Source organism: Trichomycterus rosablanca, chromosome 1, assembly GCF_030014385.1.
Source record: "Trichomycterus rosablanca isolate fTriRos1 chromosome 1, fTriRos1.hap1, whole genome shotgun sequence".
Lineage (NCBI taxonomy): Eukaryota > Metazoa > Chordata > Actinopteri > Siluriformes > Trichomycteridae > Trichomycterus > Trichomycterus rosablanca.
In genome coordinates, this window is record NC_085988.1 from 34,823,449 (window position 1) to 34,844,516 (window position 21,068).

Consider the following 21,068-nt stretch of genomic DNA (forward strand, 5'->3'; position numbering starts at 1 on the left):
AAAACTATCAGATGGTTCGAGGAAGGCCATGAAGGCAGGCACTTAGCTCACCTTATCAAGCAAGAGAAGAGACTGGATCTCGTTCATTTGACTGACTGGCAAGAGGAAACCAAGCCTGCTCCAGGTTCGCTTTCAGCAGGCTATAGCTGACAACTGACTTGAAGAAGCAGCCTGTTTTTATTTTTAATGTTTTGGAGCACAACTTTACATAAGGAGTGCATGGTGCATCATCGGACTCTGAACTTGGACAATTCGGTAAACTGCTTGTTTTTTGTTGTTTTATTCTCATCCGACTGTTAGACTTTTATATTTCGGGCAAAACTCTGAAGCCAAATTAGTTCAAGATGCCTCGCCCGGGCAGAAACACATACAGCGACCAGAAACCACCCTACTCGTACATCTCGCTTACTGCCATGGCAATCCAGAGCTGCCCAGAGAAGATGCTGCCTCTCAGCGAGATCTACAAGTTTATTATGGACCGCTTTCCATACTACCGTGAGAATACCCAGCGCTGGCAGAACTCTCTTCGTCACAACCTGTCTTTTAACGACTGCTTCATCAAGATCCCGCGGCGGCCGGACCAGCCTGGAAAGGGCAGCTTCTGGGCATTGCACCCAAACTGTGGCGACATGTTTGAGAACGGCAGCTTTTTGAGGCGTCGCAAGCGCTTTAAGGTATTTCTGTCAGACCCGCTGGCACCCAGCAAGCCGTCCGAAGCGGCACATTATTTGCAGCAGCAGCATGCCAAGTTGCGCCTTAGCGCCCTGGCTGCCACTGGCGCACACCTGCCACACGTACCCGCCTACAACCTGACCACACCTCCGCCGTCCACCTTCAAGCACCCGTTCGCCATCGAGAACATCATCGCCCGTGACTACAAGGTGCCAGGTGGCCTGGCTTTCTCGGCTATGCCCGCCATGTCGGCTGGCTACCCTCTGCCCGGCCAGCTCGCCACAGCCTGGCCGCATATGTACGGCGCCGGGGCGCTCGAGAGCGCAGCGCCTATTTCTGTAGCAAGCGGCGATTATGGGTACGGCGTGCCCATCAAGACGCTGTGCCACGGCGCCCAAACTTTGCCAGCTATTCCTGTGCCCATCAAGCCCATGCCTACACACCTGCCTGCGTTTCTTTCGAACTCTCCACAGTCGCTGAGTCCCACATCACCGCACACGGGCACCTGCCAGAGCAGCCCTGCAAACCCGAGCGACGCGCTAAGCGGCCCGGCAACCCTGCAGTCTGTGGCCGTGCACTGACGCGGACCAAAGTTACAGAAATAACAAACTGGAGGTCTATAGACTTGCTCATGACTGCGTCCCAATCCCAATACTACTGTACTTAATACTAGCATGTCAGATTAGAACGCCATCTGAAGTTGTCAAATCCATATATATTTGAATTACGGATATTTATTCATATTGAGCAGCGCTACCATGTATTTGTATTTCAGTATTATTGTTATAATAATTATAATTATTATTATTATTATAGAGGCCGTAATGTTATTTTTAAATAGCCTGTGTGAATACAGTTTTTACTTTTCCCTTAGGACGACTGCAAATGCTTCTTGCCAGTAGCTTATTATCTTATATTTTAAATGTACACAAATACAAAACTTGTATTTAATTTGCATAAATACAAAAAAAAAACTAACAAACTCTTTATTGAAGTAACAGTAAAGAACAACTGACACCCCTGTCAAATCTTGCATGCTAAATTTGCTTCTGAAACCCCAGTTAGTTTATTCAATAAGTACAGAGCTAAAATCTTTTACAAGATTATACTACTGAAGACAAGAAAAACTAAAAACAAGAACTAAATTCAGTAAAATCATGTAGCAAATGCATGCAAACTATGTTTAACTGAATTTAACACATTCATAACTCTCTTAAAAACTACTTTTAAATTACACACATCCAAAACTTTATTTGAAATCCATGCTAATACAAAACAAGTGCATAAAATTGATCTTCAGTGCAGGTTTTTGTTTTGCTAAAGGTCAGTTAATTCAGTTAATAGGTCAGTAAAAATTGCTTTTACCACCAGTAGCCTGCTATTTGTTTTTTTATGGTTTACACAATATATGCTCACTTTTATATGTTAATATGCTTGTCCATTTAACGTAAATTAACTATATGTGTTTGTTGGTTTGTCAACTCTAATTCTACTCTAATCCTTTAGCCTGGCACAGGTGGCATTCTATTCTGACATAGCCTACTACTGTATTTCGTACGATAGTTTTCAGGACCTAACCGCAGTCAGTAACCTTGTCCAAAGCTTAATCTTGAAAACGTTTTTTAAAACGTTTACCACAAAAGATAGCCAACCGCTTTACAATCAAGGCAAGAGCTATATCTGTATTACAGAGCTGTTAATTTATGTCTGTGTTTTTTGATTTTATGTGTTGCTTAAAATAGCTATAGTGTTTGTTTGATCACCCTGACTGAGTACAGTAAAGGCCTATTTTATTTGTTCAAGAACATTTTTGCATTGCATTTAATAATTAACATTTATACAATTATCTTTTTTTCAACCGCAATGTTAGTAATAAGATCAAATTATTATTAAGGTTATTTATTAGAAATAGCCAAACTTGCTTTGGTTTATAGTTAGTCTACGAGGTCAACGAGCACCACTGGAAAACATTGCATGCAAAGTAAGTCAAACTTCTCATTCTATGAGTCTGTTAAATCAATGCAAAATCTACTACAAGATTATACAAACAGCTGTTTTATTTTTTTTATTTTTTACTTTTTTTTTATACCATACCACATTTGATTTAACACTTTGGCCTATATTGTATATCAAACTTGAAAACAACATGTAAACTACAGTATGAGGAAATCGTAAAAGGCAAAATATATATGTGAATAATTACAAATATGTGATATAAAATTGTGTTAAATGATGCACTTTTAAGTTCAATGTTTTAGATAATCTCTATTTTACAGGAGATGTTTTGTGGAGCATTTAATTTAAAGCCGTGGTGACCATGTGTATTCAATGCTGTAAATTTGTACTACTTTTTAGTTCCGATATAAAGCATGCTTTTTGAAATATTGTGTTGTTTTTGCTGCAAGCATGCGAGCTTTTAAAAAAAGTGTGCAAAATTGTCTGCATTAAATTATAAACTTGGTCATCAAAATATTTTTTCAATAAAATTATTCAAACGTAAAAATTCTTTCGGTGTTTTAGTTTTTGCCTACACCAAAATTAAAATGGGTACACATTTTTACCAATTTATTACAGCAATATATCTGCGACATATCTGACATACAGTATATTGGCAATGTAAAATATATTTTTATCAAATAAATAAATTTATTAAATATATTATTTTATGTATTTATTTGCTACAAGGCAGTTACGCATTTCAACTTTTTATTATTACAACTAATTATTATTATATTATTATTATTATTATTATTATTATTATTATTATTACTATTACTATTACTATTACTATTATAGCATCCATTTAGATAGAACTGAGTTTATTTTTGGAGTTTTGGATGGTGGTGAGCGCACACTGGCATGATTCTGCAGCCTGTTGAAATAGCGCACTTGGTTAACTGGGAGTGAATGAAGCGCGCGGGCTTGATTAGGATGCACGGAGCTCGTGTTGCAGAGTCACAGCGCGCACAGTCACTCATTCATTCATTTATTCATTCATGTGAACCACTCGCACTTTTCACCTCATATTCTGCCAATAAGTATACACGTCCATGTGGAAATGTGCGCATGCATTTGTAAATACGGTAATTGTAATTCATTTATCAAAATTAGACTGATGAATGTACATTCAGTGATGCTGTTGAACATGATGGTTGTATTGATTTCCCACATGTTCACATTTCCATTTCATTTAAGAAGTTTATATTTTTCCGCATTTATATAGCCTATATAAATATAATTTTAAAATGTAAAATATTTATATATACAGGGATCGTGTAGTAAAGGCGGTAGAATGGAGAAACAGGTGTTTTGTTTGCATCTGCACAGAGAGCAACAGCTTTCTCCGGGATATTAAGCAAATACATTAGAATTCCGACACTTTATGCAAGTGAGCTGATCAAATAAAAGCCTCTCTGGCCACTTCATTCACTCCCATTCAGCTGAATAGAAAGTGCAAAGAATTGCAAACTTCGACTGGGCCACCGATGTAGATTTAGCCTTTTTTCCAAAGAGACAAAAAGGCTGATTTCTCACAAACACATAGCTGACTGGGGGACTAGGAAACGAGCTCAGAGAGCCTTTTGGAATTTAAATCCAACCCCTCCCCCTAGACTCTGTTTGCACAACACTGCAAGTTGCTGGGATTTATTCCAATTTTATTTGTGTGCCATCGTTGTTTACACACAGACTGAGGTGTATTTATTTAATGTTATATGCAAACATACAAGCATGTTAAAAAAAACTTTAAAACTTTATAAACTCAAATAAAGCAAAATTTGCTAAATTAAACTACATATAAATTTAAAAAAAATAATACAATAAAAAAAAAAGAAAATCCAATAGCTAATTTTTATTTAGTGCTTTGCATTAACCAGTGTTGGAAAAAATCCAGCATTAATTTATTAAATATTTCTGGAATGTGCTGACATTTGTAAAAATCCTTAAAGCGGTTCAGTTTGTTTCTAGTTAAAAATACCCAAGTTAAAATTACACCCTCAGACCAAATTATTCTCTACGCACTAAGAATCATTCTGATATTAAGTACTAATTGAAAACTTACTAATTTTATGTCTTTTGTTAAATAAAATTGAAGTATTGATACATTGTAACACTAACTGGTGTCCTTTTAAAACAGCTTTATCTGTGTATTTTCCACATCAAGCTCTTTGAGCTGTAGCAGGGCGTGTTGTCCCTTAAAGGCTTCCTCCATTCATTAGCACAGCCATGAACTGTGTTGACTAATCAAAGACAAAACTGTTGTTGCGTCCCTCCCTCTGCTCTGTTACTACAAAGAAGAAGGTCATCTTGGCCAAGTGGATAAAATATAGAACATGCCAGGCTAAACCACAACGTAGTAGTTTAATTAAAATAATTCATTAAAGTGGAAGCTCTAGGTAATTAGCTTGCATAATTTTTGATTTGCTTAATGCATGCCATTCACAGCTAGTAAAGTGAAATGGACAGTGGCCTGTTATTTATAACATGTTTATTACTAAGCTAACCTTAATACTTAAGGTATTAAATAAGAACATTTCATTTGTTATTTTCTGCAAGATTAAGGCTTTATAAAGTAGAGTCAGGAAAGTTATGATAATAAATACATGCATTGCATGTAATCATACATTATTTGCAAACAAGATATTACTTAGAAAGCATGGACAAGTTTGCATTGAAAGCATTAGGACATTAGGCTCTTAACTATTTTTCTGTAATACCTGTTAGACAAATCAGCATCCACCAGATGTGACTCATGTGCAATGATCACAAATTACTTTTTATTGTGTATCTTCATTTCATGTAATATGCAAATTATTGCTTTCTTGCTGCACCTACACAGTTAAATATCAAAAGATATAAGAAAATATTGATAATTCACCATTAGAAGTCAAGCAGATTCCGATGCAGGTGGGGCTGACAATAGTGGACAGGGAAAGCAGCAGAGGGCTGGGATGAAGAGGGAGCTAAATTGGGCCAAACACCCACATGTGCATGAAATTAGAACGTCAACATCTAATTCACACTGCTGAGCAGTGACTGTGAAACAAATTATGTCAGTGGGAGGCATGTGCCATATTCCACTGAGACAGGGCTATCTGCTGGATTTCTGACAAACAGAAGTGCTAAGTCTAATAAAAACCCCACAGAAACTTATTTGTATTATTGTTATGGTTAAAGCTAAAGCATGGCCAAAATTTTAATTTTACTAATAAAACAATAAATACATAATGCCCCACAATGTATGTGAAATAAAATACAATTATTACAATTCATGTTTTTAGTTCGATTGTTAATGCTGTTGCCTGATTTAAATTGTAGTTCAGTGTGGCAAATGGCAACATTAAAAATAAGAGAAAGTTCATTGCAGTTACATTGTACATTCCTTTCTAAAGATTAGATACAAGAATTACATCACAACTTTCTTCACCTGAAGGGTGTGTGTGTAAAAACATACTACAATCAGCAAATAAATAAACAAATGCGATGCAAATATATTTGTTGAGACCATGTTTTAAATCTCCCACACGATATATACTTATATATACTTTTTTTCAGTGTTACTCTCCTATCAGTTTTCTCTTCAAAGTCTTCTGCCTACTTCTGTTTCCTAGCTGCCTTTCCATCTCTCAGTTGCAGCATATTGACTAAGGTAACAGAAGAGGTTTTCCAGTGGCACATATTTATTTACTATACACAGTCCTATTTGTTAAGCAAAAAAGAAGGAAAAAATATTGCGTATGCAAATAAGTATGCATTAATTATGACAGGCTTAGGTTGTATATAATGCTGAAGGTACTAAAACAAAAAAAATGACTAAAAAATAAAATGTATTATCAATTAAATAAGCTATTGAGTGTCAACAAAGTGCTAAAAAAAGACATTTTGTAAAATGTAATAAAAAATTGTAAATGTATCTAAAATGTATGTAGTATACAGAGAACAGAAGTACAAAATTCCATGTTTTCACTGACCAACTTAATTGTATTTTGTAAATATAAACAATTTCCCTTTTCTTTGTAATTATACCTTTTAATCCCTATTAATTACACCTTTTAATGGTTTGGGAACTGGGGATAAAAATTGTTCCAGTTTTAATCCAAGACATTTCAACAGTCCACGATTGCCATTGTCTGATACTTCTCATTGTGATGAGCCCTACATTTTTAAAGTGAGAAAGATCTGAACTGCATGTTGGCTCAAACTAGCACATATCTGAATGTTCAAGTATTTCTTACATATCTTCTGGCTTTTTCTTAAAATATTAGTGCAATTTTGGGTTGGCCCATTTTTTTGCTGAGGAGTGTATGCCTCCGCTTTAATGGTACCCTCACACAAATGCAGTCACCCATACCGTGGGCACTAATGCACCCCATGAGAGATGCTGGCTTTTGCAACTTTTGCTGATACCAGTCTGGATGGTCCTTGTCATTTTTGGCACTCAGAACTCGACATTTATTTTACCCTAAAACACGCAAACATTGACTCATCTGACCACATCACATGATTCTTTTTACTGTCTTTCTGTTCATGTGAAATGAACTTGGTCCCAAAAAACTGGCAACATTTTTATATTGAATTAATGTATGGATTTCTCTGTGTGCAATAGAGTTTTAGGTTGTGTTTCTTGATGCAGAGGCAGACTGTGTTAAGTGACAACAGTTTTCTAAAGTACTCCAGAGCCCATGTGGCTATATTTATTATAATAGCATAATGGTTTTTAATGCAATGTTGCCTGAGGGTTTCAGACTTGGGCACAATTATCAGTGGTTTACAGCCTTGCCCTACACAGACTGACACAGACTAACCTCAAGTATTGCTGAATCTTTTCACCATAGTGCGTACAGTTTATGGTGAAAGACCTAAATTATTTGCAACCTTGCATTGAGAAATGTTCAAATTGTCTTTGCTTGCAAGATTAAGCCTTTAGTGGATTCCCCTTTTATACACAATCATGGTTCCTTCACATGTTTGCTTGCTTATTGTGAAATATTTAAAAATGTTATAACTTGACTATTCTACAAACTTTCACTATTTTGCCTCCTTTCCAACTGTTTTTGGTGTGTGGGTGTGTTTAATTAGAAATCAGATATTTCTAATTCTCCAAATACAGTAACAAAATGTTTTTTAAATGTGCTATTTATCTATATATTGTTTATCTATATATTGTTTGAATGTAGAAGCTATTTATTTTACTGGAATCATAATGTCTTTTCCATTGGTATTTTGTAATTGTGAATACAGGTTAGAGTTTACTTATAAAGGTCTTTCCTGTTTGGGTGGAACTGATCTCTTACCCAATGCCCAATTCTTATGCTCCCTGTTAATGCTAATGGGGTAACTTAGCATAGCAGGAGCAAGAAAAGTGGGACTAATTGTTATTCAAGATAAGGATGTGTATTATCACAGGAAGACGATAATAGGAGCCATTAGACAGGATCTTAGTTTTAAAGGTCTTTGCTTTCACCTGAACTCACTGCAGTAGGGTTGTCCTGTCTCACTGGTTCACGAGGTCAGCTGAGCACCAGTCTCAAAAGCACATTTGTTTGAGATTTCCTCTTCACAGGTAATTTATCAATGTGTTGGGGATCCTTAAGCACAATCCTTGAAGCACATTACCTCATTAACTAACGCCCTTAATTACATGTTTGAAAATGCTTATTCGTATACATATCACAGCAGGGCTTATTTGTAAATTCATTTGTGTGTTTAGAGGACTGTTGTTTTTTATTTTAATAAAACAAATCCATAAATTAACATGTGCCATAATACATACCAGAACATCTAATTGATTCACACCTTCTTTCCTCTACAGAGACTTAGTTGAACTGCATAGTCTTTTTTTGTGCCACACAGGTTCAGACACAGCCCAGCATGAGCTGCACCTTCACCCATTTATCACTCTTTAGACTCCATACTTGGCAGCTTTAACACATTCAAAACATGCCATGCAGACAATTACATTGTAGCTCAGTAGCTCAGTAGTACTGTATCTGGACACGAGCACATTGTGGTACATTTTGCCCTCAGAGTTTGGACACAAACAAAAAAATGAAAAGCTGAGTGTCTGTAATATATGTTATTTGTCTTTGAGGACAATTTAGGCTGACAGTCATCCAGATTATTACATTGTAAGACTAATTTAGTCTGTATCAGCTGTTGGGGTCCCCCTGTGGGGGTCCTGACCATTGAATAACAGGGTGAAAGCAGGCTAAAAAAAGTATGCATAGAACCAGATGGACTACAGTCAGTAATTGTAGAACTTCAAAGTGCTTCTATATGGTAAGTAACACATATTTCCCTAAGGAGGGTTGCATCAGAAAGGGCATCCAGCATAAACGATCTGCTTTAGCAACCCCAAAAAGTGTGAGAGCAGCTGAAGGAAAAAACTCACATATACCCAAATTGTAACAAATTATTTCTAGATTAGTAGTTTGAATTAGATTTATATTACAATAGCTTTCTAGCTGCCTGAAGAAGAAAATCTATGTGAATTCTTGAGGTCTGGTTTGTCTGAAACACTTACTATGCTTTAAAAATGTTGTTTAGCATTTTAAGCTCCCAAACTTTTGATTTGGATTTGGTTTGAGGGTAGACAGTGCAAAACTGTGTCCTGGAATGTTCACAAAAAGCATGTAACTGCCCCTTACAGTACCGCCCCTTTTGGGGCGACTTCAGTCTAACTGAAAATCGCCCGGATTGCTCTCATAGACTCTCATGTTAAGGCTCTTTTTTTCAAACTGCAGGCGCTGCAATACAATCTGAATGGGTTCCGGGAGGGCTCGCACTTACGAGCTTGCGTCACACGTAACCTGGTGTCGCAATCTCATCACCATGACTACCATTACCTCAGTTCATTAACTCCATTGTGTAATCAAAATAAATTAGCAACTAAAGAATTAGGGCCACCCAGACCAAATTTAAACATCAAGTATCTACAAAGGGGGGAAAATCATATAAGTTACAAATAAATTACAAGTAAGTAATATAATTTTTAAATTGTGAATTGTGATTGCACTTATTGTATCTCCCCAATTGTTTATTTGAACTTCTTCATTCATTGCACATCAGCCCCAATGTCAATCTTTATTCTGGATCTGCTGCACCTACAGTATCTCACAAAAGTGAGTACACCCCTTACATTTCTGCAAATATTTCATTATATCTTTTCATGGGACAACACTATAGAAATGAAATTTAATGAAAAAATGAAAAATGAAATGTAGTCAGTGTACAGCTTGTATAGCAGTATAGATTTACTGTCTTCTGAAAATAACTCAACACACAGCCATTAATGTCTAAATGGCTGGCAACATAAGTGAGTACACCCCACAGTGAACATGTCCAAATTGTACCCAAATGTGTCAATATTTTGTGTGACCACCTTTATTATCTAGCACTGCCTTAACCCTCTTGGGCATGGAATTCACCAGAGCTGCACAGGTTGCTACTGGAATCCTCTTCCACTCCTCCATGATGACATCACGGAGCTGGTGGATGTTAGACACCTTGAACTCCTCCACCTTCCACTTGAGGATGCCCCACAGGTGCTCAATTGGGTTTAGTCCATCACCTTTACCTTCAGCTTCCTCAGCAAGGCAGTTGTCAACTTGGAGGTGTATTTGGGGTCGTTATCTTGTTGGAAAACTGCCATGCGGCCCAGTTTTCGAAGGGAGGGGATCATGCTCTGTTTCAGAATGTCACAATACATGTTGGAATTCATCTTTCCCTCAACGAACTGCAGCTCCCCAGTGCCGGCAACACTCATGCAGCCCAAGACCATGATGCTACCACCACCATGCTTGACTGTAGGCAAGAGACAGTTGTCTTGGTACTCCTCACCAGGGCGCCGCCACACATGCTGGACACCATCTGAGCCAAACAAGTTTATCTTGGTCTCATCAGACCACAGGGCATTCCAGTAATCCATGTTCTTGGACTGCTTGTCTTCAGCAAACTGTTTGCAGGCTTTCTTGTGCGTCAGCTTCCTTCTGGGATGACGACAATGCAGGCCGAGTTGATGCAGTGTGCGGCGTATGGTCTGAGCACTGACAGGCTGACCTCCCACGTCTTCAACCTCTGCAGCAATGCTGGCAGCTCTCATGTGTCTATTTTTTAAAGCCAACCTCTGGATATGACGCTGATCACGTGGACTGAACTTCTTTGGTCGACCCTGGCGAAGCCTGTTCCGAGTGGAACCTGTCCTGGAAAACCGCTGTATGACCTTGGCCACCATGCTGTAGCTCAGTTTCAGGGTGTTGGCAATCTTCTTATATCTTCTTATAGCCTAGGCCATCTTTGTGGAGAGCAACAATTCTATTTCTTACATCCTCAGAGAGTTCTTTGCCATGAGGTGCCATGTTGATTATCCAGTGGCCAGTATGAGAGAATTGTACCCAAAACACCAAATTTAACAGCCCTGCTCCCCATTCACACCTGGAACCTTGACACATGACACCAGGGAGGGACAACGACACATTTGGGTACAATTTGGACATGTTCACTGTGGGGTGTACTCACTTATGTTGCCAGCCATTTAGACATTAATGGCTGTGTGTTGAGTTAATTTCAGAAGACAGTAAATCTATACTGTTATATAAGCTGTACACTGACTACTCTAAGTTATATCCAAGTTTCATTTCTATAGTGTTGTCCCATGAAAAGATATAATAAAATATTTGCAAAAATGTGAGGGGTGTACTCACTTTTGTGAGATACTGTAAAATAAAATGCTATCTGATGAAGACTGAATTAAATTGTTAGTGTGAAGGCTTTACTTAATTTTATGATTAATGGTAAAGCTGGTCTCTCTTCATGTTCAAAGTTATTTGTGAGGGCAAACTGATAGATGACTTAAGAAGTTAATTATTTAAGCTTTAATTTACCCATTGAACGGGTCACCTTGGCCATCATCGCAACAATTGCCCCCCCTTCCTGAGAGATTTGGCAGGAGCCGCCACTGCTCAAGATTCTATTAAATACATTGTATGTGGGATTCGTCTAGGTAAAGCTAGGTAACTACCAGTAAAGATAAGTGAACAGTGCTTTGAGTGTAAAAAGTTTTCCTTAGATTTCACATAATTTGAAGACCATTATTAAGAGCTAGATAAATATAGACTTAAATATTTTTGTAGATCTTTCAAGCTGCAATTATTTTCATATGGCCTTATCCACCATCTGTTGCTGCATATTGCTTGTTCATGAAAACCTTTTGGGTGTGATGGCAAAATGAACTTTAATCATATTGCAAAAACAAACAAAAACAGACCAGGATTTATTGTGTTAAAGTTTTTTTTTTTTTGGCTGCTCCTGTATTTACAGGTCTCCACAGCTGATCTTTTTTGGTTTGCATATTTAATTTAGCACAGTTTTACACTGGATGATCTTACTAATGCAACCCTACCTATTTTATCCAGGCTTGGGACCAGCACTTTAAGCACGCTGACAAGTACAGCTCCCAATGCTGGGCTGTATAGGTGCCCGACCAGCAAATTTGTCTTACTGCTGAACCACCCAAGCAACCTTTTTTGAAAGTATTGATTATTACAATTATTTTATACATTTATTCTTTTAATAATATCATTTTTTACAACCTCTATTTCAGGAAAGGTTGGGATAATTTGTAAAATGTAATAAAACAAGAATCTGGGATTTGGTAATTCTCTTGGATCTTTATTTAACTGACAAAAGTACAAAGAATTGGATTGTATTTTGTAAATACAAAGAAATTTAGAATTTGATGCTTGCAATACACTCACAAAAACTGGGACAGGGACAACATGTACACCCTTTTAAAACATTACATAATAAGCTGGTAAATTAGTTACAGATGAGGGTAGTGATTGGGTATAAAAGAAACTAGCAAAGATGGGTCAAGGCTCACCACTTTGTGAGAGAATTCAGAATGCAACATGGAACTTTGATATACAAAAAGAAAACCATACATCAATTTAGTCCAGAAACAGTTCTCTAGGGTTCTCTAGAGTCAAGCTGAACAAAAAGTCGAAAAAGTCTCCCTGCCATCGAAAGATAAAACCATCCAGAATGTCATCAGCAAAAGGTTGCAAAAGCCCTCATGGTATGGGGGTCCATCAGTGACTATGCACTTGTCTGAAGATACCATTTCTCTTTTTTAATATTTATTTTAATAATTAATATATTATAAAAGGTGTTTTTTTTTAAATATATGATACATGATATGAGCAAATGTATTTGAACAGACTGGCTAATTGTTGAGTTCAGTTTAGCTAGCAACACTCATTAACAAAGGTTATATATATATCAGAATCAGAATTAGAATCAGAATCAGATTAATTGGCCAAGTATGTGGATACATACAAGGAATTTGTTTCCGGCTGATGGTATCTCTCTAGTAATAATACAGTGTACAAGCAATGTATACATTAAACACAAAAACACAAAATTATACAAACTATAAGATTATATACAGGCAATATACAGATATGTAATTTAGCAGCATCTGAAATATTTACAAAACAGTAAAGTGCACAACATGTAGGATGAGTACTACAGTGTAGTCAATTGGCAGCAGATGAATATTGTTATGCTTAAGTCTGTATTATCAGTCATTTATTTATTTAGGAGGGAGATGGCCTGTGGGAAGAAACTGCTCTTGAATCTGGTGGTTTTAATGTGGATGGATCTACAGTATATATATACAGTGCCTTGCAAAAGTATTCAGCCCCCTTGAACTTTTCAACCTTTTGCCACATTTCAGGCTTTAAACATAAAGATATGAAATTGTAATTTTTTGTGAAGAATCAACAACAAACGGGACACAATCGTGAAGTGGAACGAAATGTATTGGATATTTTAAACTTTTTTTAGAAATAAAAAACTGAAAAGTGGGGCGTGCAATATTATTCAGCCCCCTTGCGTTAATACTTTGTAGCGCCACCTTTTGCTGCGATTACAGCTGCAAGTCGCTTGGGGTATGTCTCTATTAGTTTTGCACATCGAGATACTGAAATTTTTGCCCATTCTTTCTTGCAAAACAGGTCGAGCTCAGTGAGGTTGGATGGAGAGCGTTTGTGAACAGCAGTTTTCAGCTCTTTCCACAGATTCTCAATGGGATTCAGGTCTGGACTTTGACTTGGCCATTTTAACACCTGGATACGTTTATTTGTGAACCATTCCATTGTAGATTTTGCTTTATGTTTTGGATCATTGTCTTGTTGGAAGATAAATCACCGTCCCAGTCTCAGGTCTTTTGCAGACTGCAACAGGTTTTCTTCCAGAATGGTCCTGTATTTGGCTCCATCCATCTTCCCATCAATTTTAACCATCTTCCCTGTCCCTGCTGAAGAAAAGCAGGCCCAAACCATGATGCTGCCACCACCATGTTTGACAGTGGGGATGGTGTTCAGGGTGATGAGCTGTGTTGCTTTTATGCCAAACATAACGTTTTGCGTTGTGGCCAAAAAGTTCGATTTTGGTTTCATCTGACCAGAGCACCTTCTTCCACATGCTTGGTGTGTCTCCCAGGTGACTTTTTATAGATATCTTTGAGAAATGGCTTTCTTCTTGCCACTCTTCCATAAAGGCCAGATTTGTGCAGTGTACGACTGATTGTTGTCCTATGGACAGATTCTCCCACCTCAGCTGTAGATCTCTGCAGTTCATTCAGAGTGATCATGGGCCTCTTGGCTGCATCTCTGATCAGTCTTCTCCTTGTTTGAGCTGAAAGTTTAGAGGGACGGCCGGGTCTTGGTAGATTTGCAGTGGTCTGATACTCCCTTCATTTCAATATGATCGCTTGCACAGTGCTCCTTGAGATGTTTAAAGCTTGGGAAATCTTTTTGTATCCAAATTCGGCTTTAAACTTCTCCACAACAGTATCTCGGACCTGCCTGGTGTGTTCCTTGGTCTTCATGATGCTCTCTGCGCTTTAAACAGAACTCTGAGACTGTCACAGAGCAGGTGCATTTATACGGAGACTTGATTACACACAGGTGGATTCTATTTATCACCATCAGTCATTTAGGTCAACATTGGATCATTCAGAGATCCTCACTGAACTTCTGGAGTGAGTTTGCTGCACTGAAAGTAAAGGGGCTGAATAATATTGCACACCCCACTTTTCAGGTTTTTATTTCTAAAAAAAGTTTAAAATATCCAATAAATTTCGTTCCACTTCACAATTGTGTCGCACTTGTTATTGATTCTTCACAAAAAATTACAATTTCATATCTTTATGTTTAAAGCCTGAAATGTGGCAAAAGGTTGAAAAGTTCAAGGGGGCTGAATACTTTTGCAAGGCACTGTATATATATATATATATATATATATATATATATATATATATATATACTGTATATATCTGCACAAAGCTAGGTCCATAAAGACATGGTTGACATTTTTTCCTGCAGGAACTCCACCTAATGAAGCATATTTCACTAGTATTGACTAGTGTTATGTAGTAACTATACTGAAGCTGTCATTGTCAGTTGGATACTGAATGTTCTCAGTTCTTGTAAACAACCACAACAGAAAGAAAGGTAACACTTGGCAACATCAGCACTGTGTTTGGGTGCTAAGGGATCTTCGCTCTGAGGTGTTACATATGTTAAGACAGTTAACAGCTTCTGTAGAATTTTTTTCGTACCCCTACAATTTCCCTCTGAGGAGGTGCCACAACAAGTTAATTTATTGCCTCGTTCCTTTTTGAGATCTTATCTTTCGCATCGTAAAATAACACTTTTGACTGTACTTCAAAGACAAGAGGGCCAGTAGAGGTGAGAGAAGTGCTGGAGGTCAGATTCAGCAGTCAGGTGAATGGTGGATGATTAGCAGTGTGAGTGGGGGCCACATATCTATTGGGGAGAATAACAGAGGTGTTAACCATGACGGCCACAGCCTCTCTAAATCCCCTTGCTTCTCTAGCCATATTAAAGGTATGGGGCCAGATCTACACTGGATCCCTTAATGTAGATCTGGCAATAAACAATATGTCAGCAGCAACTGCTATTGCGCAACTGAGTACTGCTATTACTGCTTATTTGAAATAAACATGGAAAAATGACAGCTCAGAGTGATAAATAATATTCACAGTAACCTTGTTTTTAAAAATCTACACTATGCAAGTATCATTTATACTGAAAAAATAAATTGCTGAACATGGTGCTACTAAAAAATGCTTTTAATTTCTTGTTAGCCAGTTCAAATCAAAATGCAGCAAAAGATTATTCATCTGTACGCAGGCTTACTGAGGAATATCAGTCAAGTTCTTTTGGAGACTTGAAATTTACATTATTGTCAGGGTAAGTGTGGGATATCTGCCACTGTGACACACTTAATTCAGCTTTAATGTTGGTCAAATTTAAGAAATCAAGATTTTTCCATGCCATTCAACATTAAACTTTGTAGCTTCAAATATCCTTTGTTGGTAAGGTTTGGTGTGCTGTGTATTCTAAGATGTTTCAGTTCACCACAGTTGTTAGGAGTGTTTATTTATGTTATTAAGTCTTGTTAGCTTGTCAGCTTAAACCAGTCTGGCCATTCTCCTTCGACCTTTTTCATCTTGTTGTTTCTATTTGCATAACTGCTGCTTTGTTTGTGTTTTTGGACCATCTTATGTAAACCTTAAAGACTGTTATATGTAATAAAAAGTCCAGGAGATTAGTAGTTTTTAGCATAGTCAAAACGGCCCATTTGGAACAAAAACATGCCTTGATTAAAATTACTTACATAAGGTCACATGTTTGCCTATTGTGCTGTTATAACTGATATAAACATTAACTAAAGCCCCTGACCTGCATCTGTTTGACTTTATTTATTGTACTTATTTATATTATTATAGGTTATAATAAGTGTACTGGTGTTTCTATGTGGTCAGTGATAGTGTATTTACCCTCATGCTGTAGGTATGAGCATTGTGTCATTGACATATATGAAAAAACAGGCTAGCATGATTTTATGGTCATAACCCTTAATGCAATGTTTTATAAATTTCTTTGTTATTAGCAGTAAAAATAAAATGTCCCTACTCTTTCTCTTTGGTCAGTTTATCTAGAGCAAATCATGTCTGTCAGCTCAAACCAGGATGAAGTAAAATATTATTAGATTCTATGCAGCTCGACTGTGAAGCATCTATCAAGCTTTAGGATGCATCTTTTGTACTGTACTGTATTCAAATACAGAGGAAGCTAACAGTTGTCTGTAATGGGCCTCTGTGACATGCAGATGGATGCCCTTGTTGTCGAATAACAAGACCCCTTTGTCCCGCTAATGTAACTTGATCAGTCTTTGATCTAATCCCATGTTGTCACGATCAGTGTGAAAAATTCAAATCAAGAGCATGATTCACTACTTTTGTTATCGTGATAATCTCTTGCATTTAAATTCAACTTTGTTCTTTTGTACTTTTGTCAGGGAAACACAATGTGGGGTTAATTAGCAGCCACTGGTGCTCTCTGCGTTTCTCCACAGTTAATCACACTTGAAGTGTCCTCTTCAGTAAGACGCTGACACTCAAAACCAGCCACTGCAAACACAGTCGAGGTCCGACTATTAACAGAGAGCAAAATAACAAACAGTTTGCTGCTAATCCTGGTTACAGAGGACATATGTTGACAAACTCTATTTGTACTATATATTGTTTTGGCAGAGCTACACTATAATACCTATTGTAAATGTATATAAAAAGATCAGGACTACATTGATTTCATTTCCTTTTTAATAAATGAATATCAATATAGAAGAAGAATGTCTTTATTTGCCATATATACATATACATGTGTACAGTACAATGAATTTCTTTCTGCATATCCCAGCTTGTTAGGAAGCTGAGGTCAGAGTGCAGGGTCAGCCAACTTACGGCTGGATTTGAACCGATAATCCTCCGACTGATAGCCCAAAGCTCTACTCACTAGGCTAAAAGCTTATAAAAAAGAGATCTTGCTACAATCTGTATTAAGAAAGAAAGATATCCTTTATTTGTCATATATACATATACAGATGTACAGTACAATGAAATTCTTTCTTCGCATATCCCAGCTGGTGTTGGAAGCTGGGGTCAGAGCGCAGGGTCAGCCAACTTACGGCGCCCCTGGAGCAGACAGGGTTAAGGGCCTTGCTCAAGGACCCAACAGTGGCTACATAGCAGAGCCTGGATTTGAACCGCCAATCTTCCGGTTGATAGCCCAAAGCCCTACCCACTAGGCTACCACAGGCCGCATGAAGCATGAATTATTAGCAGCATGAAGTATTTAATTTATGTTGATAATTTAATTTGAAAGTATTTTTTATATATATTTTACTATGAAGAATTAGAGTATGTACACATCTACTAACTGCTGGATCAGCTTGTTTGGATATATTTATCCTCTTTTTTGAATTTTGAATTTCACTATATCTAATTAGTGTAGAGTGGCCCGATGGATAGCTCGTCATCTCACTGTCATCTCACAGCAAAAAAGTCCTTGGTTTAGTACCCAAATGGAATTTTCCGGGTCCTTTCTGTGTTGACTTTGCATGTTCTCCCCATGTCTGTGTGGGTTTCCTCTGTGAGCTCCAGTTTCTTTCCACAGTCCAAAAACTGCAGTCAGGCCAGTTGGAGCTACTGAAATTGCCTTAGATGTGAATGTGTGTGTTTGCCTTGTGATGGACTGGTGACCTGTCCTGGGTGTTTTCTACCTTTTGCCCAGTAAATTGGACCCCAAATAGGATAATGCGGTGGTTAAAAGACAATGAGTGAATATTGCTGCAGATACTTACTTTACATATTGTTGGAAATTTTCTTTTATATTCATCATAAAATGTGTGTGTGTGCACAAAGTGGTTGTCTGTTCATGTTTATGTAGGTGTCTTAGAAACTTCCTTGAAACTTTTTTTGTAAAAGGTTAAAAACCAATCTCACATTTGACATTTACATTGATCGTTTGTTTGTGGACAACATATTTGGATATGTGACACAAAGGACACCTAAACTCTTTATGGGCACTTAACGCTAATCCCATTTCCAATAGTTCAGTGCTGATCTGCCCCCTTTCTCACACGGACACACCGGATATAGACTTTCCTCATTCATTCTCAGTTTTGCCCTCCTTCAGCGCGAGATCTCCCCGTTCCCTGGTGGTCTAATTTATGTTAAGTCAACCGCCTCCCATGGCTGCTTTGAGATGTCTACGAATGGAGGGCACACTGTGCAGGTTTGTGCTTGTGCCAGGGTCCCCGGTGAGATTATCCTCCACGGGAAAAGAGCTACACACCGAAACCATCTGTAAGACCATGGGCAGTTTTGGAAGAAAGAGCAGACTTGTGAGAAGATCCACATTGCAATAGAGTTTTGCTTGTGAAGCAGGTAATTAATTCAGAGTGAGAGAATGAGAGGGGCTGTCTCAGATCAGTGACCCATATAGACAGCACAGAATGCTGATGCCATTTTTTATTAAAACAGCCGTCAAACATGAGCATGTTCTATACAATGCTTTGTAAAAACATAAACAAATATGCAAAATATAGATATGTTCTTGAAGCTCATCCTGTAGGTTTTAGTGGGACAATGTATATAGCTCAATGACAAGATACTCAATTATATTTAATTCTCTAACTAAATAGATTTTTGTATATACCATGATCGGTCACAACATTAAAACCACTGACAGGGGAGGTGAATAACATTTATTGTTATTGGTACAATGTCACTTGTCAGAGGATAGGAAAAAGTAGGGAAAATAGGCAAAAGTGTAAGGATCTGAGCAACTTTAACAAGGGCCACCTACACTATATGGACAAAAGTATTGTGATACCTTTTCTAATTTTTAAATTCATGTGTTTCAGCCACAGCAGCTGCTAACAGGTGTAATAAATAAATGATATAAAAGGAAATTATATGCTTCAAACTTTGCGGCAACAGTATGGGGAAGGCCCTTTCCTTTTCCAGCATGACTGTGCTCCTGTGCACAACGCAAGATCTATAAAGACATGAAGAACAGCTTGATTTAAAGAAACTCCTGTGGCCTGAACAGAGTCCTGAGTCCTCAGAGTCCCCAGCCTCACTGAACAGCTTTGAAATGTACTAGAACATCAATCAGCTGAGATTTTCTTGAACAACATCAGTGGCCAGCCATACAAATGCTTTTTTGACTTAATGGGCACAAATTCCCACAGACACAATACAGATTTTTGTAAATAGCCTTCTCAGAAGAGTGGCTGTTGTAGTGTGGCATTTGTTTTGCAAAAGCAAACTACTACATGCCTTGTCTTATGCTTTTGTAAATCTATGTACTTTTATTTTTGTCCAAAATAACTTACATTTTTTAAAATTATTAATCCTGTGTTAATCCCTGTTAATTGTTGCTGTACCAAATTTTAAGTTTGAATATTGAACCATCAAACTGTAATGGTTACACGACTGGGTCAGAGCATCTCCAAAACGTCCAGTGTTGTGGGTGTTCCTAGCATGCAGTTGTTATTATCTACCAAAAGTGGTCCTAGGAAGGACAACCAATGAAAGTGAGAAGTTGCAGCCTGGCAGTTAGGGTACTGAACTAATGGTCAGAAGGTTGCTGCTGTTGGGCCATTGAGCAAGGCCAGTAACCCTTAATAGCTCAGACTGTATACTGTCACAGTACTGTAAGTCGCTTTGGATAAAGGCGTCTGCTAAATGCTGTAAATGTTAATGGAAGACAGGGTAATGGGTGCCCAAGGTTCTTTGATGTGACAGAAAAGATACTCCCTAATAGCAGTGGCCTCTTGCTGAAATGATTCATGAGAATATAGAAATACATAAATAGTTTTTCAATAATTGTGATATTCATAATTTAAAATGATGGGGACAAATATTAGACAAAACTAACTGCTTACAATTTGAAACAATTTAATTAGACATTTTAAAAGTCACATTAAAAAGTTTAACCACCCAACATTTGTTTTGAAGAAGTGTTGCAGTATTAGACAAGTATCGCATGTCCTGTCTTGTACCTTTATGTTTTTCATGTACATTTATTTTTATTACTCTCCAGTAATCCTTTTAATATAGTCACTGTATTAAATTCTAAATGTTCCTTTGGTGTATGTTCTTGTTTTAATGACCATAAGTATACAAAAAAAAATTTAACAGAAATCAGTTGAATAGTTTACCTAGGCATACACTTAATGGTTGTGTTCAGATCAGCAGAGCTTAGCATTGCAACTGTAATACTCAGGAGGCTCTTTGTTAGTTACTGTAGCTGAACGTGTTTATGCTTGCAGATGCTAATGAGGCAGTAAATAAACAAGGCGAGAAACTGTTTCATTCCTGGAGTTTGCTCCTTCACACACTGGCCAGTCCCAGGTGACAGGAATTTCCCTGAGGAGTCTTTTCCTACTCTGATTATGACACTAAATGTAGGTTATTTAAGTTAATTAAAGAAGTAAAGGATGATGAAACAGGGAGAAAT

General features: G+C 37.5%; 1 protein-coding gene across 1 annotated transcript; it reads left to right on the forward strand.

Moving 5' to 3' along the window:
• Positions 1–344: 344 nt before the first annotated feature.
• On the forward strand, positions 345–1,253 carry foxb1a (forkhead box B1a). The gene has a single exon (XM_063002220.1). It carries the CDS (start codon positions 345–347, stop codon positions 1,251–1,253), a length of 909 nt encoding a protein of 302 aa, XP_062858290.1.
• Positions 1,254–21,068: the final 19,815 nt, after the last annotated feature.

Bases quoted from the DNA above. Each gene is read 5' to 3' on its own strand.
- foxb1a (XM_063002220.1), top strand. From the start codon at position 345: ATGCCTCGCCCGGGCAGAAACACATACAGCGACCAGAAACCACCCTAC.